Source organism: Teleopsis dalmanni, chromosome 1 (genome assembly GCF_002237135.1).
Source record: "Teleopsis dalmanni isolate 2A chromosome 1, ASM223713v2, whole genome shotgun sequence".
Classification (NCBI taxonomy): Eukaryota; Metazoa; Arthropoda; class Insecta; order Diptera; family Diopsidae; genus Teleopsis; species Teleopsis dalmanni.
In genome coordinates this window covers 74,501,676-74,528,492 of record NC_051846.1, presented here as the reverse complement: position 1 = coordinate 74,528,492, position 26,817 = coordinate 74,501,676, and the positions used below count along the sequence as shown (strand labels likewise).

The following is a 26,817-nucleotide window of genomic DNA, read 5'->3' as shown; positions in this document are numbered from 1 at the left end:
AACAAAACAACTAATTGAAATGTCTAATGCCAATGAAAAATGTTAAATTTAAAATCATATATCAACAAAGAAATACAAATTAAAGACAAAAAGATTTAAAAAACTGCAAAAAGAAATATTAAAAAAAAAAGAAAAAAATGATATATTCAAGTTTGATTATATCTTGTCAAAAAGCAAAAACATAATAAAAAGATATCAAAATAAATGATGTAAAAAATTAATGATTAGACAAATCAGAGATAAATATTTGTGAGCAATTCCCGTATGTGTAAATGTGACATTCAACTTCGTGTACTTTTTTATTACAGCATCCCAAAGTATTGTAGATTACAAATGGTCCAGACTTGCGTTGTGTGAGCAAATATTTTTATTAATTATTTTCGGTAGTCGAACTCCTTTTGTCCGGAGTTATGCTGGTGGCATAATTTTATGATCAACTCACTTAAATATTGCACCCTTAATGGATGTCAAGGTTCCAAATTGGACGAAATATAAAAAGTGAATAAAAAGCAGCTAATTGTAAATATGGAACACAACAGATGTAATTGTTATTAATGATTTTGGTAAAGATTTATCAAAAAATAAAATCAAAGAATGCAAATCACAGTACAATAAATGGAAATTGTGAAGCCTTTTTCATAAGCAATGGTGTGAGAATTTTCCCAGAGAACTATTAGGATGAAAATATTATACACATTAGTAGTATGGGAATATTAAAAAAGTATAATATTTAATTAAGAAGTAATTAGATTAGTAATTATTAATAAGGCATAAATGCTTTTAATATAATTGTTCTATAATAATATGTAGATAAATATAAGCTGAAAATACACAATAACTTCTAGACCACATAATGTGTTAAGAGATAAATCTCTACAAACCCAAAAGCAATATTTAAATTTTTAAGGAAAGAAATAAAAACCGAAATTTTCTGATCTCAATTTATGTTGACTAATAAATTTTTTTTTTATTAGAGTTAATCCAAATTTCATATATAATTTAAATTACTTTGATATTCTTAAGACTACTCCAGAAATTTTTGAAGAAAAATTACTAAACCGCTGTTTATTAAAATTGCATGTTCTATAATTGGTCAGAAAATCTTGACTTGTTTGATTTTTTTTTTAAATCGATTAAACAGTATATTTTTCTTGTTTTAATTCCAAAAAATCAATATAAAAATAGACCAAATTTAAAATTTGAAAACCGTTATTTATATGCGATATTCGGTTATATGATTAAGATCTGTGTATTTTAAATCTGACAAGTTGTAGGCTATATATATAAGCCTGACATTTTCAGACCAGTATGTAATATTAATTTTCTATAATATAAAATAAATTTCTTAAAAAAATATATTTTACTTAGTTGTACTAGTGACTTATTCAGAGATATGTTAACTATCACTTCTTCTCTTAAATTTTCGATCCGAAAAAATCTTTTACAGCGTACCATGTGTGAGTAAACATAATCAGCTTTTAGTTTTATCGAATCTGAAACCATGGAACATTTATATTGTCGGAGTTATCAACGAATCAAGGATTCAATAGATTTATTATCTCCAGAAATAAAATTTTAACGTGGCCTCCAAGATCATGTGGTTAACTGCTGGTGGAACTCCTTTTCTCCAAATATTTAAAGTCATTGGTATATGATAAAAATTTTGCATTTGAGGTAAACACTCAACACACTATTCGTATAGTGTGTTATAGTTTTAAAATTTTTACGGCTAATTGATAGACATCATTTTATGTCTGTCATAAAAAAATTTGACTTAGCTTTATTAGTATTTTTTTTTAAATTTGGAATACTCTTTTTTTTAAATAAACATTTTACACAATAGAAGTAGTAAGAATAGTATGTTGTAATTATTTATCGCTAGCTACATTGGATATGCTTAAAATCCATTGTATCGAATGCTATGTGCGATCGGAACTTCTCTATGTTTAGCAGATAAGACCGCTAACAATTTGCCCACATATTGAGCGAAATATCTCAATAACATGTTAAGTAATATATATTTGATATCTTGAAGGATATAATAGTCTTAGATATGAGAATTAAAAAAATTAATGGTTATGTATTAAGTATATAAAAAGAAATCAGTGGAATGCAACTAGACGAAACACATAATATTAATTTAAGGAACAACAAAAAAATTTATTTTCATTAATCTATTCGATTTTTTTGTCGAATCTGACGCGTCGAAAACTAGACGATGACGAAAAGAAAACTAGATGGTTTCAAACAGTAATGAAAAAACAACAACTACAAACATTTGATTAATTTATTAAAATTTGGCTAACTTACAAAACTACTTGGTCAATTATTTGAGCAAATATAGTTGGTTGGGTTAATTATTTATTATTACTCTAACTATATTTTTGTATGATCAATTAATAAATATGCAATGAGAGGACAAGAAATGTATTTATCTTCAGTTTGAGTATGGCTTTTAGTTTGTAAGACTGGACTTTTTCAAAATACTTAATCTATAAAACTTAATCTGCATCTTTGATAGAGTCATTAAGTGAAATCTATAGAATGAATGTGTTAGTCTTCCTGCTAGGAAAATTCTTAGTCGTTTAAATCGACTTGTGGTTAAAAGTAATGTGTTCTTATTTTAAATCTTGTGTAGCATTTAAAAAACGATTATGTGTTTATAAAGAAATTAATATATTTTATTTGAATAATAGTAAGCTTTTTTTTTACAAGTTTCTTAGTTAAAAATATATAAAAACGAAATGAAAAATATAAAAAAAAAATTATTTTTCTGGTTAGAAAACTATATTTCTAATTCGGCTATCTCTATTTAAATACATAGTTCTAAACAAATTTTATTTATTTAAAATTTTTCAAAATAATTCATATGTTTCTTTATACTATACTATGCTATATGATCAGTATTTAAAACTTTGCTCTGATATATTTTACACTATTAGCCTTCTATGTCAGTGGCATAACATATATAATATTTTTATCATTTATTCATAAAAATATCGCTTTTGTTATAAAAAAATGAATGAAAGCTTATTAGACTTTAGACAATTAAGACACACCCATGTGTGGCTTTTAACAAATGAAAAGTTAAATTATTCAACAGTAGCCATTAGCCAAAAATTTTTATTTAAAATAAATAAGAAAACACAAAAAAAATTTCTTATTAAAATTCTTTAAAACCGTATTTTAATCTTTAAACAAAAAGTTTGTCTAACTCTGACGTCAATGGATTGTATTGTTCTCTTAATACTTTAGGCTTTAAAAATAATTATTAGTTTGTCAGCTACGGATGTAGACTCAGGCCATCGTTACTCATGTTATACTTAGGGCGCTTTGAATTTAAGTTTATCTTAGATTGAAATCAAATGATTTCCATATAGTCAAAAAACTTTAAAACTTTAAGATCATTTTAATCAATTAAGTACTTAATATTTGATCGACTATACCTGGATGAAATATATGTTAGTTGTGACTGTCTGGCTTTAATCTAAACCAAAGGAGGTTACTCCGTCGGAAGGTTTTACTATCATGCGATATTAGGATATCCTCACCGACGTAAAGGTGAAATGTTTTCTTCAGAGTATTAGAGTCGGTGAAAAGCGCAAGAGATGTAAGATCAAAGGTGATTTGGACTTAAAATTAATTGATAATCGCTTTCTCTAATTAAAATAAGAAAGTATAAAATGGCTCAGAAAGTATAACTGTCAAGGTTATGAAAGAAATTCTTACTAAAACTTGAAAAATTAACTCTATAATTTACTCTAAATACACTTAGCACAATACTAAGTACACATAAAGTCTATTAATTCCTATAAAAAGAATTGTAATATATTTTAAAATAGGTTAGTCATTATATTACAAGGAGTAAAATAAAAAAAAAATAATTACATATTTAATGTGGGAGAACATATCTATTTAAATTTTAAATTTAATCATTGGAGGAATTATCGGATAAAAGTATAAAATGGGCACCTATCTTTATACAAATATTTGTTAGAATATTCTTAATATACAAAAAGGTGTGTTGGCAGGGAAAACAATGAATTAAAATAGAAGTTACTAAAATTAATTATTCCGGAAATGAATCATTGTAATATTAAAATAAACATCCTTTCCGACAGACAGTATATCAGCTGTATTGCAAATTGATATAGATTTGATACAAGCAATAGTTTCGTCACCTTCGCTAAAATTAATCACTAAGTGTATGGTTACTTATTATAACTGGTGACTCCTTCCATGAGTCCCATTAACAACTTCGTGCTGTTTTTTGTTTTCGCCAAATCCCCATTACCAATTATGTGTTTAACTGTTTTTGTAGACAATACGATTGGATGCAGCCGGAACAGTTGGGAGGCTCTAAATTCGCTAATGCCAACTTCTACTATCTACCAAAGTTTATTGTAGAGAGATTTTCTCTTCGAGAGTGAAGTGGTACAGACGTGCTCAGAGAAATCAAATTAAGATTGCAGCTTTGAGTACCCGCTCTTGAATTGAGCAGAAACCACCAATTGCTGTCTTCAGCATCTCTAATGTTTGTTAGAGATAGTTTTTGTGATTTTGTATCCAAGCCATATTGTCTTTCCTCTGATCTTATATATTGTCATGATAGTGAGAGAGATGGGCTCTATATCCACAATTGGCTGTTTCAAGATATAATATAACAGGTCTTAATAGATTTAATAGATCTTATACTCATTTTCAATGGCGTGAGCTGTGATATGAACTACAGGTTGTACATGTAATACCTATTTCTTTAAAAAATTCTTTCTTTATAATATTAAAATGAAAAGTATTTTTTATATTCCACTGGTATTACATAATGCAGCAGGGCGCGATTTAACCTTATACCTCCCATGTACTTTACTGAACTAATTAAGAAGATTGGTATATACTTTTTTATTGCAAAGAATATTTCCTTTTATACTATTTTAATAATATCCGTGTATTAGAATAAATTGTGAACTTAAATTAATTATAATTTATATATCACAACATTATTAAAAAATGCATAAATTATTAAAATGTTTTGAATACAAATGTTTGGAAAAAAAAAATCTTATTAATTTCCTATATCTGACTGAAGTCTGTTTCCAATAAGTTACGGTTTTTATTGCTATGCTAAGTAATAATTATTGATTTAATGTTTTATTACCCCTACGTGGTAGGCACCTTGACGTGGTGTAGGGGCTTAGCTACAGGCAAGCTTGCTGACTTTGGGTCTCCTGCTCATTGTCTATGCAATGGTCAGAAGACCTTTTTGTCGGTCTGGCTTGTGGGTACAACAAAGAACTACCAGTAGTTGTGTTGTCCTGTAGTTTATGTGCATGTATGTGTGTCTTTGTCTCTATGTATGCATGTATGTTCTTTGTGTTTTTAGAATGAATGGAAGTGTGTAGGTCCACTAGGTGTCTGGGGACCAGGGTTTATGACGAACCAAGACCGTCCATACGTGGTGCAGAGCCACATATTATGGCGGATCTAGAGAGGTAAACTCGATAAAACCCGCAATCCTGGGTGTATGAACGACCGTGCCCAAGGATGAATGGCACTGCGTAAGTGTGTCTTAGAACGGTGGACTCCGGATACCTGGCGACCTCCGGTTTCAATCCAGCCTTTCTGAAGTAAAGGGGGCTATGCTTCGGACGACCTCCCTTTCCCCTACACTCGTGGGAACATTTATGGACTCTTTAAACAAATTAAATAAACAAAAAACTAACAAGGAACTAGGTACCAGTTCCGAAGACGAGCTCCTGGCATCAAGCCAAGAAAACGAGCGAGTCGAAACCGCCATACTACCCAAAGTAGGCAGTAGCAGCCGCACTGCGCCTACTTCGCACATAACAGTAAAATCGGCAGACAAGCGCGCCAGCCATAGTGCGCCTGCCGAGAAATCAAAAAAGTCTGAGGCAAAGATCAGACGTCAAAGGTACCAGAAGGCCATGTTCATTCTTGGCAAGATTGCTAAAAATGAAGCTGAAGGTAAAGAACAGGCGTTTGACCGTACAGACAAAGTACGATATCAGAAGGTGGTCGATGAGTATAACGAATACCAGGCCACCCTATCAAAACCCGCAAAGGCAATGAAGAGGGATCGGTCTCAGGACGAGACGGCCCATACTTCAAAAAGCAAGGTAGCGAGAACGAGTTCTACTAGTAAACCGTCAACGAGTGCGAAAAGGGCATATAACGAAGTAGCAAGGGATGAGCTACAGGTGGCGCTCATTGATGATATTACCGGGAATGGAAAAAAGGTGCTGGAGAAATGGGGCGAGATTGAGCCCAAGCTGGCTGGAATGGTGATGGAACACCTTCTAACAAATCTAGACGCCCCCACACCAGGCTTTGATTCATCAGAAGTGGTTCGTGGTTGCAGGGTCTTCAAATGTGATGACCAGCTATCTAAAGTATTTCTTGGCAACTGCATTGCTAAGGTAAGTGATACATGGGAAGGTTTAAGGCTAAAGCTTATCCCAGCCAACGATATCCCTAGAAGACCAAGGGCCCGCATTTGGCTGCCAATTATGAAGATGGAGCATGAGAAAGTTCTCCAGCTGCTACAACGGCAGAACCAAAATGTGCCAATGAATGACTGGGTAGTCATCAAGGACGAGGGCACACAAAAAAACAATATGACGCTTCTTCTGGCGATAAACGAGGAATCCGTGAAGCCATTGGAAGAAATGGACTGTAAGCTAAGGTTTGGCGTACGGTACACCAAAATAAAAATATTCCGCCCAACAGGCAATGATGATGATGGCAAGGAGTTAGAGGATGCTAACAAATTGCTTGACGGTATGAAGCTTCAGGAAGAAGCTTCAGAAACCTCGTAAGCCTGCACGAATGCTGAAAGTAGCACAAATTAACCTTCAGCATTCAAAAATCGCATCGGACAATCTCGCCATCTTTCTCATAGAGGAGGATGTCGATGTCAGCATTGTGCAAGAGCCATGGGTCAGAGGTAAGGACATCATGGGGCTAATGCTGAAAAATTATAACAATTTATATATTAGGAACAATGGTAAGCCAAGATCATGTATCCTAGTAAAAAAATGTATTAATGCCTTTTTATGTCCACAGTATAGCGATAAAGATCTAACAGTCGTAAGGATCGAAATGCCAGGTGGACAAAATTTTATTGTGGCTTCTGCTTACATGGCACATGATAGAGATGCTCCTCCGGAAGAGGTAGTCGCGCTAGTAAACAGAAGTACATCAAAAGATATTCCCACGTTAATTGGATGTGACGCCAATGCGCGGCATACGCTTTGGGGCAGTTCGGAAACCAATGACAGGGGTGAGTACCTTTTTGATTTTATTAGCAATTCGAACCTTTTAATTTGCAATAGAGGTAAAACACCTACTTTCACTTTCCCCAGTTCACAAGGGTTTGAAGGATGGGAAGAAGTGCTAGATATAACACTCCTATCCGAAAATCCAGATATTGTAGTTAGTAATTGGAAGGTATCTGACAAGAAATCCTTTTCGGATCATAGTTGGATTCTCTTCAACTTAAACATTAAACCAAATCATACCATCCCCTTTAGAAACCCGAAGAAGATAAAATGGGATATTTTTACAAGGGTAACTAAGGTGGAACTTAATAAAGTAAGACAAATTAAGATAGACTCTACTAGTAAGTTAGACGAGAGGATATATAATCTTGAGGCAGCTTTTAATATAGCTTACAAGAAATCTTGTCCAACAAGTAGAAGCAAAAAATCTTTTCCACCTTGGTGGAATTCAGAATTAAGTGATCTCAGGCAGAGAACACGAAAACAGTTTAACGAAAGCTATAAGGACAATAGTTGGCATGAATATAGGGAATGTCTTAAAACTTACAAGAAAGCTATCAGGAAGGCCAAAAGTAATGGCTGGAAGGAATTTTGTAAGTCAATTGAATCAACCTCATCCTCTGCTAGGCTCAGCAAGGTTTTATCCAAGGAAAGTGCAAATCCTTCTTATCTCAAGAAAGAGGACGGCACATGGACTGAAACCTCTGCTGAGACACTAAGATTACTATTAGACACTCATTTCCCAAACTGTAACGATGATGCTAGAGAAAACGGTTCAATCACCTTGGCAAGCACATCATCACATATGACTGAAGAAATAGTCACAGCGGAAAAAATTAGGTATTCAATTAACAGTTTCTGTCCCTATAAATCGCCAGGTTTGGACGGTATTTTCCCTATTATGTTGCAAAAACTACAAGACTTAGTGGTTCCATGGTTAGGGGAAATTTACAAAGCATGTCTTAAATATAGTTATGTACCACTTAGTTGGAGACAGGTTAAAGTAGTCTTTATACCCAAGGCAGGCAAAATCGGACATGAGTCCGCCAAAGATTACAGGCCGATTAGCCTAACTTCATTCTTACTGAAAACAATGGAGAGGGTAATAGAGCTCCACCTAAGACAAAAGGTAGAACGCTTTCCAATCTCTAAATCCCAGCATGCTTATCTCAAGGGTAGATCTACGGAAACAGCTCTGCATGAGGTTATTCGTACTGTGGAAAAATCGATTCATTTTAAGCAATACTCGTTGGCAACCTTCTTAGATATTGAAGGAGCTTTTAACAATGTAAGCAATAAAGCTATTCATGACTCACTTTCCAGAATAGGTTTAGAGGAAGAGCTTAAAAATTGGATAATTACTATGCTTAAAACAAGGATTATTCAATCAAAGCTAGGCAGCATAACACAAACGAAGCACGTCAGCAGGGGTACGCCACAAGGAGGGGTTATTTCACCATTACTGTGGCTGCTGGTCGTGGATAATATTCTTAATATTCTAGATAAGATAGGTGTGAAAGCAGTAGCGTACGCGGATGACGTGGTTATTCTAGTGTCAGGTATGTTCCCTAACATAATTAGCGACATTATGGAAAGGGCCTTGGTTAAGATAAGTACCTGGGCCACAGGTTGTGGACTAGGTATTAACCCAGGAAAAACTGAAATGATGCTGTTTACTACTAAAACCAAAATACCAGCTTTCAGGTTGCCTTCACTAAACGGGCAACAGTTAAAACTATCGGAAAAAGCCAAATATCTAGGAATTCTGTTGGATAGTAAGTTAAACTGGAAACACAATGTCGATCTTCGTATCAAGAAGGCATGTGTAGCTTTCTATTCTTGCAAGAGGATGTTTGGCAAAAAATGGGAGATTCGTCCCGAAATTACCCACTGGATGTACACGGCAATTGTACGACCAATTCTCACATATGGTGCTGTCGTATGGTGGCCGGCTCTAAACAAGAGCTATAATATCGACAAACTTAACAGAATTCAGAGGACGGCATGTGTAGGCATCACAGGAGCTTTTAGGACGACTCCTTCGGACGCCCTAAATGTGATGCTGCATTTGCTACCTATTGATCTTCACATTAAAAACATGGTTTGTAATAGCGCTGTAAGACTGAAAGTAACAGGCGTATGGTTAGAACGAACATATGGACATAGTCGGATTCTAGGTACAGTGCCAAATTGTCTGTATAGGATGACATCGGATTATCTGAATCCGTGTATAGACTTCAAAAGGAACTTCCAGACAATATTCCCTTCAAGAAATGAGTGGAAAAGGAAAAATTTCGAAGCAAATTACGATATCTCAATATATACAGATGGCTCGAAAATGAGCGGTGGGGCAGGAGCAGGAATCTTCGCACCATCTAAAAATATAAATATCTCTCTTAGGATACCTAATGAAGCTACGGTTTTTCAGGCTGAAATCCTAGCAATAAAAGAAGCCTGTCGGCAAATTGCAAGCCACATCGAGAACAGATGTAGTGTTGCTATTTTTATTGACAGCCAGGCAGCAATTAAAGCTCTTGAATCCTTTATAACAAAATCAAAAATAGTAAACGAATGTAGAGAAGCAATCGACGAGCTAAACCGGTTGGCCGATATCACACTCATCTGGGTTCCTGGGCATAGGAACATCGTAGGGAATGAGAAAGCTGATAGTTTAGCCCGCTCTGGTGCCTCCCTAGATGCGTCACTGGCGGTATCAGTCTATATTACCCTGGAGACCATCAAAAGAAGTACCTTTCTTTACTTTCTGCAACTCGCCAATAACAGATGGAAAGCACTAAGGTCATGTGCAACTTCCAGGTTAACGTGGCCCACTTATAATAAAAATAAATCTCTGGAACTCATCAAAAAAGATCGCGTAAACACTGCAAGGCTTATTGCGGTTCTTACCGGTCATTGGTGGTTAGGAACTCACGCAGAGAAACTGCGTATTCCCCATAACTCTCACTGCAGAAGTTGTGGAAACCCGCGGGAGAAAGAAACAATAATACATTTTCTCTGTGAATGCCCAGCTCTAGCATCCAGAAGATATAGGTTCTTAGGAAAATACTTTTGTGATAGTTTATCAGACTGCTCAATGGTAAGGATGAAAGACCTGTTAAATTACCTAAATTCGGTGGGATGGATTTAGTCTCTACTCTTCTATACTAAGGTTCTTGCGAGGAATGTGGTAACAAAACGGCGAAAAATCGCTAATTGAGGTACATTTGAAGTTATCTTATGACCTGCCACTGCAACCAACCAACCATGCCTATTATTTATTTCATCTTTGTTTTCATTAGATAACCTTTCAATAATTGTAAATTATTAATATCAATGTATTTTATATCTGTTTCTACTAGATAGATCGGTTAAAAACACGATAAAATTGAGAATATACGATATCACGGAATAATCAATGGAGTTAAACATCATGACTTCCAGTGTATAGTATTAGAACTCTTCACATTACTAACTTTTTAACACTTCCTTTAACATATTTTGATTTTTAGTTTTTCAACATATGAATAGAACTCTATGTTTTTTAAGTTATAATAATAGCCAGGCAATCGTTAACCTTTGGATTTAACTATACGAATGAATGTATTTTTAGAGTCCAAAAATTTTATTTAGGAATTTGTAAAACAAAGCAATAATCTAAAAATAAAAGTGAAATAAATTTAACATAATATCCAATATATTGATAAAAAAAAACATCATATATTATATGAAAAACTGAGTTTTAAAATATATTTATCTTTTTAAATTGGCTATTTCAATACATCTAGATTAGCATAAATAAATTATAATAGCAATATTGGACAAAACATACTTAGCAGAAATTAATTCGTTCCAAAAAGAATACATTTAGCTTCTTTTAAAAAAAGTTACGAACCAAATAAAAAAATTTAATGACATTGGATATGTTTGAATATCATTTAAAAAACTTTGCTGGACTCTCAAATTGAGCGATATTCTATATAAAAAAGTTGCATTTACATGTGGTTTTAAAAATAATAATACCTCATATATATTGCAGTGGCCGTCTTTAACGAATGTTTTCAGATATATAATTCCCAGAGCCTGTTGGTATTAAATCCAGTTCTCAATACAACCTTTTAGTCGAATCGAATGCTATTTAGAGATCATCGAATATAAAGCAATAATATATTGTTAGTTCTTTCAAAATTTGTAATAGGCAATGCATATGATAAGTGATCTGTAATTCTAATTAAATATTCCTAAGATCGAAGTTGTTGTATAGATGTATATTTACTGAATCAGGAATTTCTAGACTTACCAAAAATAGTGTTAGAAAGATTAGTAAATGATCTGCAATAAATTAAAAATATAGATCTTCATAGGGATCTGAAGCTTACAACAATTAAAAAACATATTAGATGCAAAGCACCAAGCTATTTAAAAAAATAGGCAACTATTTCAATAAATACTTAATTAATTAACGGGTTCCGCCATAAGTAGAAATACAGAACTACACACACACTAACAAACGAATAAGATGTTCAACGTAAATAAACATCAAAATCATCTAACAGTTCTAGATATAGTATATAGGTCCACTCACAATTTATAATAGTGGTGCTGATTGTCAACAACTCGAATTCTAATAATCAAATTAATACTATTTTTTAACATTTTAACTTTCATATAAGCCATACCAGTTTCACAATAAATAAACTATTGTCAAAATAAATATTTGCGACAATACATCATTCACAAATTCAATCGGAAGAAAATATACATGTTTCTAGTAATTTTATCTCAAAAATTTCTCCAATATGAGCGAAAAGAATACCTATTTGGCATCAAATACTTTCATATTAAATTTTGGACAATCGTATACTATTAAATACACGTACAACTAAATAATTCCCCAAAAAAGTGTCTAAGTGAAGCCTTGGAGAAGTTAATAATTCTTCGGTTGCATTCCATTTAAACATATATATTTATCTATTAAAGATAAATAGATATTTAAATTCAAAAACCATTCTAAAAACTTAAGAAAAACTAAATTTATTAATTTTTGATGAAACAATATACCAATTATTGTATAGGTCTTCGATATAGTTACCCACTAACATGCTCTAACTATTCCTAAAAATAGAAGCATAGATCATAGCATAGATAGAAAAACAGAAAAAATAGAACAACATTTTAACTGATGAGAAATAGTGTGGAGATCTTTCATCTTATTCCTCTCACTGCTGTGTGTATTCCCAACATGTTGTAAATTCACAATTTAGCAATATCTTATTTTAAATTTTGTTGAACCGTTCTAAGAGAAATTTAGAAATGTTTAAACAATTGTGTTTCTAGTAGAAATGCCTTTTCAAATCAAATCTTCATCCCTCTAAGTATATTCAAGCGAAATACTGGCGATATTAAATAGATCTCTGAATTTTATTTTGTAACTATTTAATTTAACATACTGTACTTTTTTATGAATTCTTTAGAGATTCATATTTGAATTCAGACTCCCACCTTTTTATTATATTATATATAAGCATAAAATTTCCAAACTCTCCATTATTATTATGTTGAAGCTAGTTAAGTCAGTGCACTTGAGCACTTTTACTCTCTATTAATTGCGAGCTTTCTTCATAACCCTTCTCTACGCCTTGACTGGATTATTGTTTATCACTTCATCACTTCTCAAGTATAAAAAATCAGTCATAGCGCGATCGTCTTCACTTCCACAATCCCTTAAAAACGGCCGATAAAAATAACTGGTAATAAAGTTATATTTTATAGTATTGTGTACAAAATCGAGAAAATATTTTTCAATTGTTAAGCATTTTTAATCTAATTTTATTATACTTATGTGATTATAAATAAGTTTTTATACTTAAAAATGTAAAATATATAGTTCATAAAATTGTACTATTTATATTAAAAATAAATCTTGAATGTTGATGTAAAATTGGCATAAAGTCCATTTTTATATAAAATATCGATAAGACCAAGTTTTATGATATCTTTATATTTTCCATAAAATTACATAAGATTGTAAAACAGAGGAGGAGATATCGGATTTCATCAATATAAAACTCAATCTTAAGTTTTCTGTTATCGAAGTATCTCATTAATTTAATTAAAAAGCAAGTATGCGCAGAACTTTTATATCATACGGAAACGAATATACTACTATATGTATATCTCTTTATTTTGAAAGGTTACCAATGTTTGCTTAGTTACTTAGGTAGTTATATAGTTATAATAAGAGATTACTCTTAAAGATTATTTATTTTAATAATTAGAAATAAAGAAAAACATTGAATATATCAGTCTGCATAAAAATAAGCATACTAATTAATTCATTTAAATTAGAAAGTATACAATCAAAATTGCTGGCTAATACCATCTAAAATTATGAGAACTACATTGTGACCGAAAGGTTTTCGGAAGTTCTCATTTAAAATTCGCGCGCTGTATATTTTTCGATATTTTAAGTTTATGTAGTTTGCGCAGCACTGTCCTTAATTACTATGCCAAAAATGAGCGCGATCTGTCAGACAGTTCGTTTACGGCAGCTGTTGAAACCAGTTCCCCTCAGTAGTGCGTTGCGAAAAAACAATGGAAAAAAATATTGAACAAAGAGTTTGCATCAAATTTTGTGTTTCGAACGAAATTTCGTGTGCAGAATCGTTGCGAATGCTACAAAAGGCTTATGGGTAATCAGTTTTATCGAAAACTCAAGTTTATGAGTGGTACAAAGCCTTTCAGGACGGTCGTACGACCGTCGAAGACATGCCGCGTTCTGGACGACCTTCGGCCTCTACCACCGACGAAAACATTGAAAAGGCAAAGGAAATCGTGTTCCAAAATCCTCATGTGAGTGTTAGAGAGATAGCACGAGAGCTAGGCATCGGTCGTGAGAGCTATCCGCCGTAAACGGCCTCAATTGTGGAAGGATAATTCATGGATTTTTCATGACGATAATGCTCCCTCGCACCGAGCCAACATTATCAACGATTTTAAGGCCAAACATTCAATAAATACCATCAAACAGCCACCGTATTCACCTGATCTTGCACCGTGTGACTTTTTCCTGTTTCCCAAACTCAAATTACCACTCAGAGGAACGCGTTTTGAATCCATAGAAGACGAAAAACAGAATTCGCAGAGGGAACTCAAAGCCATACCGGAAAGCGCCTATAAAAAATGTTTTGATGATTGGAAGAAACGTTGGCATTTGTGTATCGCTTCTAATGGAGCATATTTTGAAGGAGATAAAATAAATATTGATGAAGATTAAGAATTTTGCGTTTGTACATTGTGACCGGAAACTTTTCGGTCACAATGTATATACACGGTTGCCACTTATGGTACTTTAGTACCAAAATTGGTACTTTTTTTTTAGTTTGGTACTTATGTTCAAAAAATGGTACATTTTTGACGACCCAACTTTATTGTGGATACTTCCAATTAATTTTTTTTATAAATGCAACTTTGTATTATTTTATATTTTGTTCATTTATAAAACTTTAAAAAACACAGAACGAAAAAACAAAAAGGTCCAAAAAAATTTTGGACTTTTTTTTACAGAAATGGTACCTTTTTAAACCAATTTTGGTACAGGAAAAAATTTTCAAGTGGCAACCGTGACTATATAGCACTATTTTTAGAAATTTATCATAAACCTATTAATACCAAGCTTATAACAATAACCATTTCAAGAGATTGTTTCCAATTTGGGTTAAAACACAAAAATAATCTCACATTCTATTAACATAGCACGAATCGATACCACAAACTATTGATATTTTTATAATTTTAGTCCACTATTCTCATTGAGAATTATAAAGGAATTGTGTTTTATTAAAGCACTTTTTAGAAATGTAAATACTTTAAAATTCATTTTCATGGCATTTATTACAAAACACATATTATGGTGGAATTGGAGAACTAACAAATTGTAAAAGTAGGGAATTTCAAATTAGCAACAAGGCCATTACTAAATCCTTATAAAGGACAAGAATCAAGAAATTAAAAACTATTTTTCTACTGCAATTAAAAACAGAAATCTAGTTTGAGAGAATGTCACTTACCGAAAATAATAGAACGAGTTATAAGTACTTCTGAAATCAGGAGAGGAAACTGGAAATGAATATACGCTGAAAAAAAATGATTAAAAGATTGTGAAACGGGGGCTAAGGTGTAATCCTTTTCAGCATCCTTTTAGGCTGTGCGTTTTGTTTAAAGAATGTGCTTTACATTGTACCGCTCAGCAGATATCGAAATGAAGATTTGTTCTGTTTTTGTTGTTCGAGAAATCGCTCAGAATTATGATTTCATACTATGATAATGTGAATTGAGGACCATCAACAGATACCAAACTGAAGTTTTGGCTTCGTTACACGAAAAATAGTCCAGATGTATGACTTCACACTTTGTGTGAAGTTTTGGCTTCGTTACACGAAAAATAGTCCAGATGTATGACTTCACACTTTGTTGATGTGAATTAAGGACCAAGATTATGCCATTTCACATGACTAACTTCTTTTGTAAATTTACGCATTGGTTTATGTTCCATTCTCAAACTCTAGACGCTTTAAAAGCAAACATCCGTCAAATTATGTCCGAGTACTTTCTAACTATATACTGACAAATTATTTAAAATAATATCAAAAGAATCTAACACTATTAGATGTCCATTGGAACACGTTTGAACGAATTTTTTTCTGCCCATATTGTCCGATTCAAGCTTAAGTCTCAATCACAAGTGTATTTTATTAACGTTTATTTTCGGAAGCATAGAATGTATAAAGCTATATATGTTTGTATAAGCTAGCCAGAATCCAGAAATTCACTTTGTAATCGACACGAATTCCATTAAGAAGGAAAAGTAGTCAACAGTCTTAAAAACCATCAAGAGTAGCAAATAATATAAAAATCAATCGATACTTTCCGAAGTTTTCGACCACTAGTTTGGACTATTCTGATACCAGAGCATATATCGGAATGTGAAAATCGAGAACCAATAAAGTTTTTTTCAGAAAAACTTAAATTTGCTTTTTGTTCTAACAATAGAATTTATTAGTTTATATATTCTATATAATTTATTTATATAAATCCATATATATATTAATTAACAGATATGTGAATAGTACAAGCCAGGTGTAAAAATTTAAAAGTATATATATATAAAAGTTTAAAAACGACAAACCAGTAGCTAAAAATGTTAACTGTTTTGTAACCTGTCAAAAGCCTGCAGTTGATACATTTTTATATTTTGCTCTCTGACAGCTCTCCAAACCGGCAGGCATGAAGCTTTGACAAACCCAAAACCGGAATCATTCCCACATTTTTGTTGCTGTTATTATACAATATCACTGTCTTCGAAACTCATTTCAAACTAATTCCAAAAATATTTAGTTACTTTTAACTTCATTTGTTTTTCAATATCTTTTTTTACATATAATAAACTGTCAAAAATTATAAATTCATACGCGGTTGAAATATGGGCATGTCGCAGTACTCGACTCAGAGACGCTGTACACTTTATTTACGACTCTTTAGTTCATTGCTTATAACAAAAAATTAAGTAATAAAAAATTTAATATTAGCAACTTATATTTAACAAATCGTAAGAAAATAATTAAAGTCTAAGTAATTGTTTATAACTTTATTTAATACTGCATTTATATTGTAACTAAAGCTTGTGAGTATGTCCAATGACTCTGAAGTACTGCATATATAATGGCAAGTATTGCCGGTTGAATTTTATGCAGACCACTTGAGGTACTACACCCATATAAACGGTTTGACATTTGTTGACTGACATTTTACGGTTTAAGTTTGTTGTCATTCCTTTATGTGTCTTTGCTTTTACGTCTTTTAGGTTTAAGGCTATTTTTATTTCCAAGCCACGGTTCAGACGTTGTCAGAAATAAGCTTTAATGCAATGAAACTTTCAATTACAGCGAATTAAAAGAATAAATTCAAATTAAACCTTTTGTAAGAGGTTTTTGAGGGGCACGTGCTATTGTCTACATTTTTGTTTAGCTTCGCATCTAAACATAGGAAATGTATCTGAAGTGTCAAAGTAGCGATCAATTTCGATATTTTCTGGGTGATTGCTGTAATCGTCGGCAGGTTTGCAATGCTCTTAAAAACGTAATTAATGACATTTTTTTAAGATTGAGCTCGTTGTTGAGTTTCATGTTATTCCATGAATTTGAAAACTATTTGAAATGCTTGAATTGAAAATGAAAGCAAGTTTAAATAAGATATTTTTGTATCTAAATACGCGTAATCAGATTCTAGAAAAATAATTTAAATTTTAAAAAATATATTTATTTGATATATTTTTATTATTTAATATTAACAATATTATCTAATGTTATGGATGTTTTAAAGCTGAAAGTAACGATAGCCAGCAGATGGTATCGGGTTCTGCTGCTTTTACATTTTACTCTAATCGCACTATATGGTAGAACCAGCGAAATGTTCACACGCTTAATTGGATCAAAGTTGCAGTGAGGGGTGTAGTGATCATCATTTCATTTAGTTCTATACTTGTTAGTAACGTTCACTTAATTTTCTGAGACATCTAACGCATTATCATCAGATTTTTTCAGACTTCATAAAATGTTTTTGATATGTAATTGTCATTTAATGTTTATGTACTAAAATGTGTCAGTGTCACTGTGAAGCCTATGCAGCTCATTATTCTGTCTAGTTCGTTACTCGTTGACAACGTTAATAGGACTATTTTGTGTTTCATCTAAATGCTTCTAACATTGTCATCACAGGTGGCCATCGCATAAAATTCTGAACATATAGAACCCCGTGTTGATTTATGGATCAATGTCTTTTTTCTTATTGTGTTTGTATTTTTATCATCTGATACCATTTTATTTTTTCTTATTCCCTACTTAGCCCGATATTGCATCTATTAGAACGACTCTTCATTAAATCTGTAGACATATGATAATCTTGATTTTCAAGGTAATTCGCATATAAAGAGAGTCTTTCACAACTTCAAGATTGTCAACTTCAAGCTAGTTATCAACTGTGGTATAGGGTCCAAAATTATTCCGAGACTTGCTTGGTAAAATAGAAGACGTAGTTAAAATAATAATTTATCAATTTGTGGACATTAATACCTTACCGCAAAACTTGTATTTATATAGAGCTTTTTTCATATTCTTTAGTTGGAGTGTGATCGAAAAATTTTAAATAATGGTTAATAACAGTCAAACGATGAACTGTAGATATAGTCAAAGATTTAGTGTTTTAAAATATATTTACTATGAATATATTATTTATATAAGTTGGGTACCGTAAATTAACCTTTACTTAACCTGTCTAGGTAAAATAACTTTTTAACCAGAGACCAGAGGTGCAATAAAAGTTATTGGATGTCAATATAGGTCAAACGATGGTAAATTAGTTGTTATAATTAAAATTATAACAATAATTTTAAATTTTGGTGGCAAACTTCAAATTGTCCACCCAGAATTGTTTTTGGAATAATCATACAGCCGTGTGTAGTCAATTAGAGTTATTAGTAATCATTTCTGGTCCAAATGTGGTCGAATAGAATGCCACAATATAATGTTTTTTTGGTGTTTAAGGGGCTAACTTCACAGGCCTATCAATATAATTCTGCAGAAAATCAAGTCAGTACTGTTCGAACAATCGTTTCCAAGATTAAGTTGAAGAAAAAAGGGCTTGCCTGTAATGTTGTTTAATATTAAAAAGCCCGGAGAAGTTTTAACCGATTGGAATGAAGTTGACGATGTTCTTTAATATCATTTACATAACTTTATAGGTTTTACTGGCCAAATTTTTATATTATGATCAATAAAAAGTCCGTTTGGTCGGAGTATTAAAAGTAATTTTTTAATCGACAATAAGATGATGTGTGTCCACTCGTTTTTAATGGGTGTTCCAAGTTATTGCAGAGCTATTTGAAATTTATTTCATTTATAAAATATAAGCCCTTTTTAAGGCTTTGATTACATCAATTATATTAATTCATAAGATTTAATTACTATATATATAAACACTTTATAATTTACTTTTACTGTTTAAAATTAATATGTAGAAAATTTTTACTTTCGAGACATGTCATAAATATATATAGCACATTACTTATACCAACTTTGAAATTCATTTAAGATACATACGAGTACATCTGTTTTCTTAAATATTGTATTTATGCATTCATACATCAAGCTCAGTATTCAAATTTGAACATCATAATTAAGGCTTTTGTTTGGCAGAATTTAAGACTTAATTACCGAAAGAATCTCTCCTAACACTTTTGTGTTTCACGTTTAGCTTTTTATTATTCAACAAATAAATTAGCTAAATTCTAAAAAAAATTTGTGTGGTTTCATGATGAATTGTGATGAATCTATATTCTTTTGTTAACCAAATAACGAAGCACAGCTGTACAAAAGCACATAAATCAAAAATACCTCAGCATCACATCTACACTGAGTCCGACTGAGACTGAGACTGGGAAGTGAAGAATTTGGCTTATTGCCTCGAATTTTTAACATTACATTTTTTTGTGGTTGAAAGCGAGGTTCGAATCGGAATACAAAGGAATAATCGCATCAAGTATAATGATATGTTAACACCTTCTCATACGGCTTCATTAAACTTTCAATTAATAAACAACAAAATGTATTGTTAATGCATTTTATTGAATTAAAATTTAATATTTCTTAAATCATTTTTAAAATTATAAATAAAAATAAAATATTTGCGAATATTTAAAAGCGAAACTGAAGTAAACTTGATGTTGATTGCAGGTGATTTATATTATTCGCTTAACTTAGTTTCAAAATTTGAAGTTAGATTTAAATGGACTTGTATATTGAACATATTATTTATACATATATTACATATGTACATGTATCAATTTCTGTTATATTCATTGCGTAGTGTTATTTAACTGATTAAAAAATATTCTTTGAAAGCAGTCACATATGTCTTTTTACAAACTAATCTTTTCTGAATAATTCCATAATATTTTAAAGTTTTATTTGTTAAAAGACAAACCGATGTGTAAACCGATGACCTATCCCAAAAATAACATTCAAGGCAATGTTAGAGCCTTGGAGTTTAAAAAAGGAAATTAAAAGAAAGTACAGGATTTTAAAAAAAGTCAAAAGAGGCAGGAATATATGTAAGGCTATTAGTAGGGTTTTTAAATCCGCACCAGTAACACCGCAAGTTCATAAAGTGACATAGTTTCGTCTTTAACAATATTATTATTATAAATATATTGGTACTGGTCTGTGAAAAACACATGGAATATTTTCACGGTCCACAGTACTGAACTAACATGCCATACTGGCTAAACAACACTGCTATATCTCATATCAGCAATTGTATGAGATTAAATGCCATGTATAGATTTCACTATAAAAATACTGAATCGACAAAATATATATTTGGGAAATGTATCGCTCTGATACACAGTAGACAAAAGTACTTGAAAACATATCTGACAAGGAATCAGCAAATCCATCTAAAATTCTTCTTCTTCTGTTTTACAGCAATAACAGATAGAAAAATTATATTATCTCAAGCTTTCAAGCAATCAAGCTTTTCTGTTATAAATACAACTACCACTTACATTACAAGCCTCAATTGTTGTTTTATTTCGATATAGTATATACAATATGAAACATAAAGCGTCATCCCTCGTCTTTCCCTATTCAAATATTCCTACAAACAAGACGGTTTACCTCAAACTACTTGGTTTCCCTAATGAATTTAAAAAAACCATATGTTGGGAAAGTATGTACATAGTTCATGCTCAGCACATCATAACCTTACAGTCTTAATTTCGTTCTAACGAATGTTGGACAATAATAAAGAAAATGTTGTGAGTTATCCACACACTCAAGATAGCATTGACATGTCGGATCTGCGATGATTCCCACTATGGCCATGTGTTGTCCATCAGTATTGTGCCCTGCGATAGAACCGACCAGCACTCTTCAATTCTTACTTCCTAATTGCAACAAAAATTTTAATCAGATAAGTAGCCACAGCGACCACCAGTTAATAATAAGCAGATAATTATAAATATTCAAATTATTTATAACCAATTTCATCTCTTGTAAGATTCCATTGTAAGTAGATGTTATGAGTCAGAGATCACTAAACATTTTTAAGTGTAAAGGTGTAAAAAAACTTTCAAAAATTTAATCTAATTGTATAGCTGCGGTACTATAAGCGAAATTAATATTATTACCAATCATAAACAACTTACAACTCTTTCAGTAGATGTGCGTAAAATGCTGCAATTTTAAGCCACTATAGTAGGAAACTATATACAATCAAATATTTTTGTCAAGAATACGAAGACCACCAATCTGATCTCCACATGGATATTATCGAAAAGATCAAATACAAGTCCACAACTCAAGTGAAAGTAAAGCCATCTGACAAGTCAATAAACGTAATTATGTTCTTAATTTTGTAGATTGTCAGGGTCTAGAGAAATGAGGCTACAAAGATATTAAATCTGCTTTTAGTTTAAAATAGGCAATGACACAAAAGAAGAATCACATTTTTCTCCTTTTATGCAGACCCAAAGCTACTACAAAAGTCATTATGGGGTGGACCAAGTCTCATTGCATGTCTTCCTAATACGCAATAACATGTCAGTGCCGATAGCATAGTGGTGATAAGGTTTGACTTTAGTTGAAGCAGTTACCTTCTATGTTTCTTGTCCAAATTAAATTAAGTAAATCTTGTAGTTTCACAAAAATCTTCATCTGTCAAAATTTTTGTAGCTCTTGCTTAAGGTTGTTGTTTAAAACCGTATGCAGTTGTTAGTGGAAAATCGTATATCCATGGAATGATTTTCAGATAATCATGATTTTGAATAGTACCTCAACAAATTTGAGAAAGATTTTATGAAAGCATTAGGCATACATTGTTAAAAGCTCTCCCATGATCAAAAAAAGTAGCAGTAGTATATTCCGTAGTAGAGATAGTTTTATCAACTAGTCTTTCAATAGTCTTTCATTACGTGTAGGCATGCTGCTAACATTTCAGGATTACTAATATACCCAATAAGTAGGTCAAGAAACTTTTCCACTACTTTTAATAAAATAGAAAACAAATTGGTCTGCAGTTCATTGTTTCAGAGAAAATGTAAAACTCTTTAGAACCCGTTTTCTGACTACCTTAACTAATTTATATTCCTATTAATATTATATACGAAATAGGCTCCTAGGAATGTGTATTCTTACGGAAGAGGTAATTAAACTCTGTAAAGTAGGTTCTATACTACTTTTTATTGACACAACAGGGCTTAGAGACCTACTCTAAACCCTGAAGGGGGCGCAATAGACCAGACGGTCGCAGTACCACATCCCCTAACAATAATAATAATAGTATTATATTACCACAAAGCAAAGAGAAAATCATAACTATCATAACTATTAAAAAATAAATTCTATATAAACATTAATGAGACATATGAGTTTATAATAGTATTTTCTAGGTATTCTCATCTAAATTATTAACAAATTTTTTGTGATTTACTCTTTAATGAAAACTTGTGCAGTTATTAAGCTCAACATCCTTACAATCCCTAATTGCGTGTCATAGATCAAAATATGTTTTTCCACAAATCTCATATTAATTACGTATGTTGTCCTCACAGCTTATGGTTTCCACGACACTTTTCAGCGGTTCACAGCAACGCTTGGAACCAATTTCGTATCACAAATACCGCGTTGCCGGCGTACGAGTATTGATATCATAAATTCTCTCAAGTGGCACTTAGCGATTTTTTAAGCATTCTGAAGCGCTTTCGCTACTTCAACTAGGAAAAAATCTAACCATTAAAGCGTGTTTAATGTTATTTATTCATTATGATGAAGAGTACGGGAAAATAATAATAACAGTTAAATATGCCAGGATCATCGTTCAATAGTAAAAAAATAACAGCTACGGAATAAAAAAATAACAAACATCAGTTGTCGATGAAAAGCATGGAAAGTTGCACAAAATGAGGGAAAACATGAATCGCACTCCAACCCGCAAATGCGTAAATACTCGCATCGAAATGAATAAATACGCGATTTTATATTTTATTTATTTTTTTAGGCGAGAGTTCAGATTTTTTATGTTAGTACAATAAATATTTTCCATCTCAATTTTTAAATATGTTTTTGTAGCGAAAGCAACACTTTCATTCTAAATAAACAAGTGCGTACTTCACTTCAGTTGGATTCGTTCCAAGTACGGAAAATAGCGAGAAAGGTTCACACCGATTTTCAGAAGATTGGAAAGATGTACAGATATTTTTCAAACAATAATTAATCATTTTTATAAATTTCCTAGCAACTTTGCAGTGTACCTACATACTCACAATGTGGAGTGCATTCATGTGTTTAAAATATATATTTATCAAAATTAATTTACTTAATACTTCATTCAGTTTAATTTCACTCCTTTTCTCTTTCTGCGCTCCTCAGCTTCAGTCACCTTTAAACCAAATCACTCTTATGGAAACTAATAAAGATGTCAACTTGACAATTGACACTTTCTTTTTGTTTTCCATAATTTTCTTTATATCCACCATTGTGTCCTTTCACAGGACATAATCATAATTTTCATAATTTACGCTTTGTTTGGCAAACATTAGCGTCTTCACAGTTCCATTTTTTAAGGATATTCTAATAGTTTTGGGGTGTGTTTGTTGTTTTACCACTGTAAAATTTTCTTTATTCCAGCAGAGACAATCCAATGTCATAATTCATATTTATGTTTTTCTTATAAATCATAAGAAATTTCTTCAAACAGTAAATCTTTATCTAACATAAATTTCAAATGCACCATCTTTTTATATGAGCATGCATAAGATATTCTTAGCCCGGCATGTCCTTTAATAAAGAAATCATAATTAATATTTTACGGCTGAGTAGATATGTACTGGGTTATGATTTATTACACAAATTTTTTGTGACATACTTTGCTTATTACAAGCAATTCAAATGCATTATTTTTTGACCTACTATACCCATACTTTCTCAAATCTGTTTGAGATTTACAAGTATTTCAATAAACCCAAATATTAAGCACTAAAATATGTGTACCAATAAAAATTTTAGATCCAAAGAAAAAAAGCAAAGAGAATGGAATATAATTTTACCATAAAAACTACAGGACTTCAGGACTTCTTAAATGACTATTAAGGTTCTTCAACAAAAAAATTTTAAGATAATTTTGCAGTCACTAGGTATAGTAGCTGACAGCACTCAGTCTAGTTAATTTAGTCAACGACTATTGGTTTATTATATTTGGTGCCACTAAAGTGTAATTGTTCCACCACATTTTTGACATTTCTAGGGACTATAGGTCAATCACTCGTTGTATATTGACTGATATGGTAGATATACCTATGGTACATAAACATATCACAACAGCTAATGGACATAATTTCGATACATGTTAAGTCAATCAACAATCAAATTCGAAGAAAATATATAACTAAACTCTGTTAACTAAAATTTGTCTGAAATAGAAAACTAAACTTGTATCTGAACTAAGAGTTTATATATTAGCTGTATAAACTAAACCGGTGGGCGTTACTTACTGCAACAGTATAAAGATATCTCATGAAGTAAATTATACTCGTATTATGTTTAAAAAATATTCAATAAAAAATTATAAAAAAAATCAACATTTACTGGTCCCCATTGAAGGCAATATAGTTATAACAATGCTGGACCTAATTTTTGTAATCAAGAAAACTTATTCCATAAGTTGTAAGAATGCTGATGTGGATATGGCCTTTAAACCCATTTAAAACTTTGTTTTTTAACAGCAAATTGGCCTGGAACGTTAAAGTAATGGTGCTTCCTTAAAGTAATAGTTTTGCTGTTGACAATATCAACTGAATTCAAGAAATGGTAACTATCAAATGTTTAACTCTTTCTATAATGGACTTTTTAGTCTTACATCTCGTGATTTGAAAGACTGTTGTAAACACAAATTTGAATTTACAATATATAGTAGACCCAGTTATTTCTAGACTTAAGCAAACTATAATGAACATATCAACTATATATTCATAATAATCTAAAAGGTAAATAACTGAATTAAATTATTGTCTTAATATAACATGACTATGTTAACATATTATTGAAAGTTCGGTAATAATTTTGTTGCGAAATGTACCCATCCGATGACTATTTGTTTTGGTGGCTTAATAGCTCAATTAATGGTTTAAACTAGGTAATCTGATTTCGTTCTTCAAAAATTTATTTTGTAATGAGTTAATTATTAAGCTTGTTATTATTATTGGAAGTAACAATGCAGTGAAATCACAACAAATTCGAATTGCCCAGCTAGACGTCTACAAGTACCTAACTTAACATAACTTAAAAGCAATAATGCAGTACGACCTATAAGTTTAATTGTACCATACCTGGAGAGAATCTCCTAAGTTCACCTCCACAAAATGGCAGTTATTGCTAAGCCTAACAATATTTATTTCTTTAAAGTCTCAGATTTCATTCGATTTAATGAAAGTACGATGAAGGGCTATAATCGTTTCCTAGTAATGATATAGCACGTGCAAATATGCTTGATACAAGTTTCACTACGCATTTTACATAGTTTGCAAGTATCCGGATCTTTTAGCCCTATCTTTGAAAACAAAATTTTCAAAAGAAACAACTTCAGTTGACAAAGCTCTCAAACGTGTTCTAACTAAAAAAATCTGCTTATTTTTGGTATTGACTAGGTTTAGGCATTCAGACATTATTATTTCTGACAGTTAATATTCTATGTTTCTAAATATTGATATATTCTGGTTAGCTAGTGTATATCATGCAAAAAATTGTCGATATTATAAAATGACCATTCTCTTTCAAGATGTTTCCGCCAGGTATAAAAACGAGTGCTACTCAATTCGTTCAATATTTTTTGACTAACTAAGTTGGGGTATTATATATATTTAACATATATGGATCGCCTTTTTAGGCATCATATATTGTTGCATCATATCTTACAATTAGTAGTAAAATCTTATCTCTAATTACATAATATTACAATTTTTATTTTTACTATCCATTGTATAAAATAAAATAAAATAAAATAAAATAAAATAAAATAAAATAAAATAAAATAAAATAAAATAAAATAAAATAAAATAAAATAAAATAAACATTATATCATGAACCTCACTTAAGAAAGCAATTAAACTTTATCAGATTACTAAAAAGAAAGGTACGGTTTTTACTTGAAGCTATTGAATATTAATTAATAGCTAGACGGTCAACTCTTTGTGAATACTTTCATTCCTAATATACCAGTATTTTTATTTTTATATCAGCTCAGTATTTTTGACTGAGCTTTAAAGCACTAGCATTATCAAATACAAGTCCATTTTGATTTTATGATACTGTTATACAAGAGTACTTTATACTCTAGATGAGTTTAATAAGTACTTATATTGTCAAATTCAGCTTTAACTTAGGGAATTTGTAGATCTCTGTGGATACTTCCATTCCTA

The 26,817-nt window shown here is 31.5% G+C and overlaps 2 protein-coding genes across 3 annotated transcripts in view; one reads left to right on the top strand and one right to left on the bottom strand.

Annotated features, from left to right (window-relative positions):
• The window catches only part of LOC119669098 (intrastrand cross-link recognition protein), a 205,281-nt gene that overhangs the window by 173,272 nt on the left and 5,192 nt on the right, over window positions 1–26,817 (bottom strand). The window lies entirely within an intron of this gene.
• On the top strand, window positions 5,682–6,833 carry LOC119685251. The gene has a single exon (XM_038099495.1). It carries the CDS (start codon window positions 5,682–5,684, stop codon window positions 6,831–6,833), a length of 1,152 nt encoding a protein of 383 aa, XP_037955423.1.

What these genes read in the sequence shown, in the direction of transcription:
- LOC119685251 (XM_038099495.1), top strand. Translation starts at nt 5,682, where the DNA reads ATGGACTCTTTAAACAAATTAAATAAACAAAAAACTAACAAGGAACTA.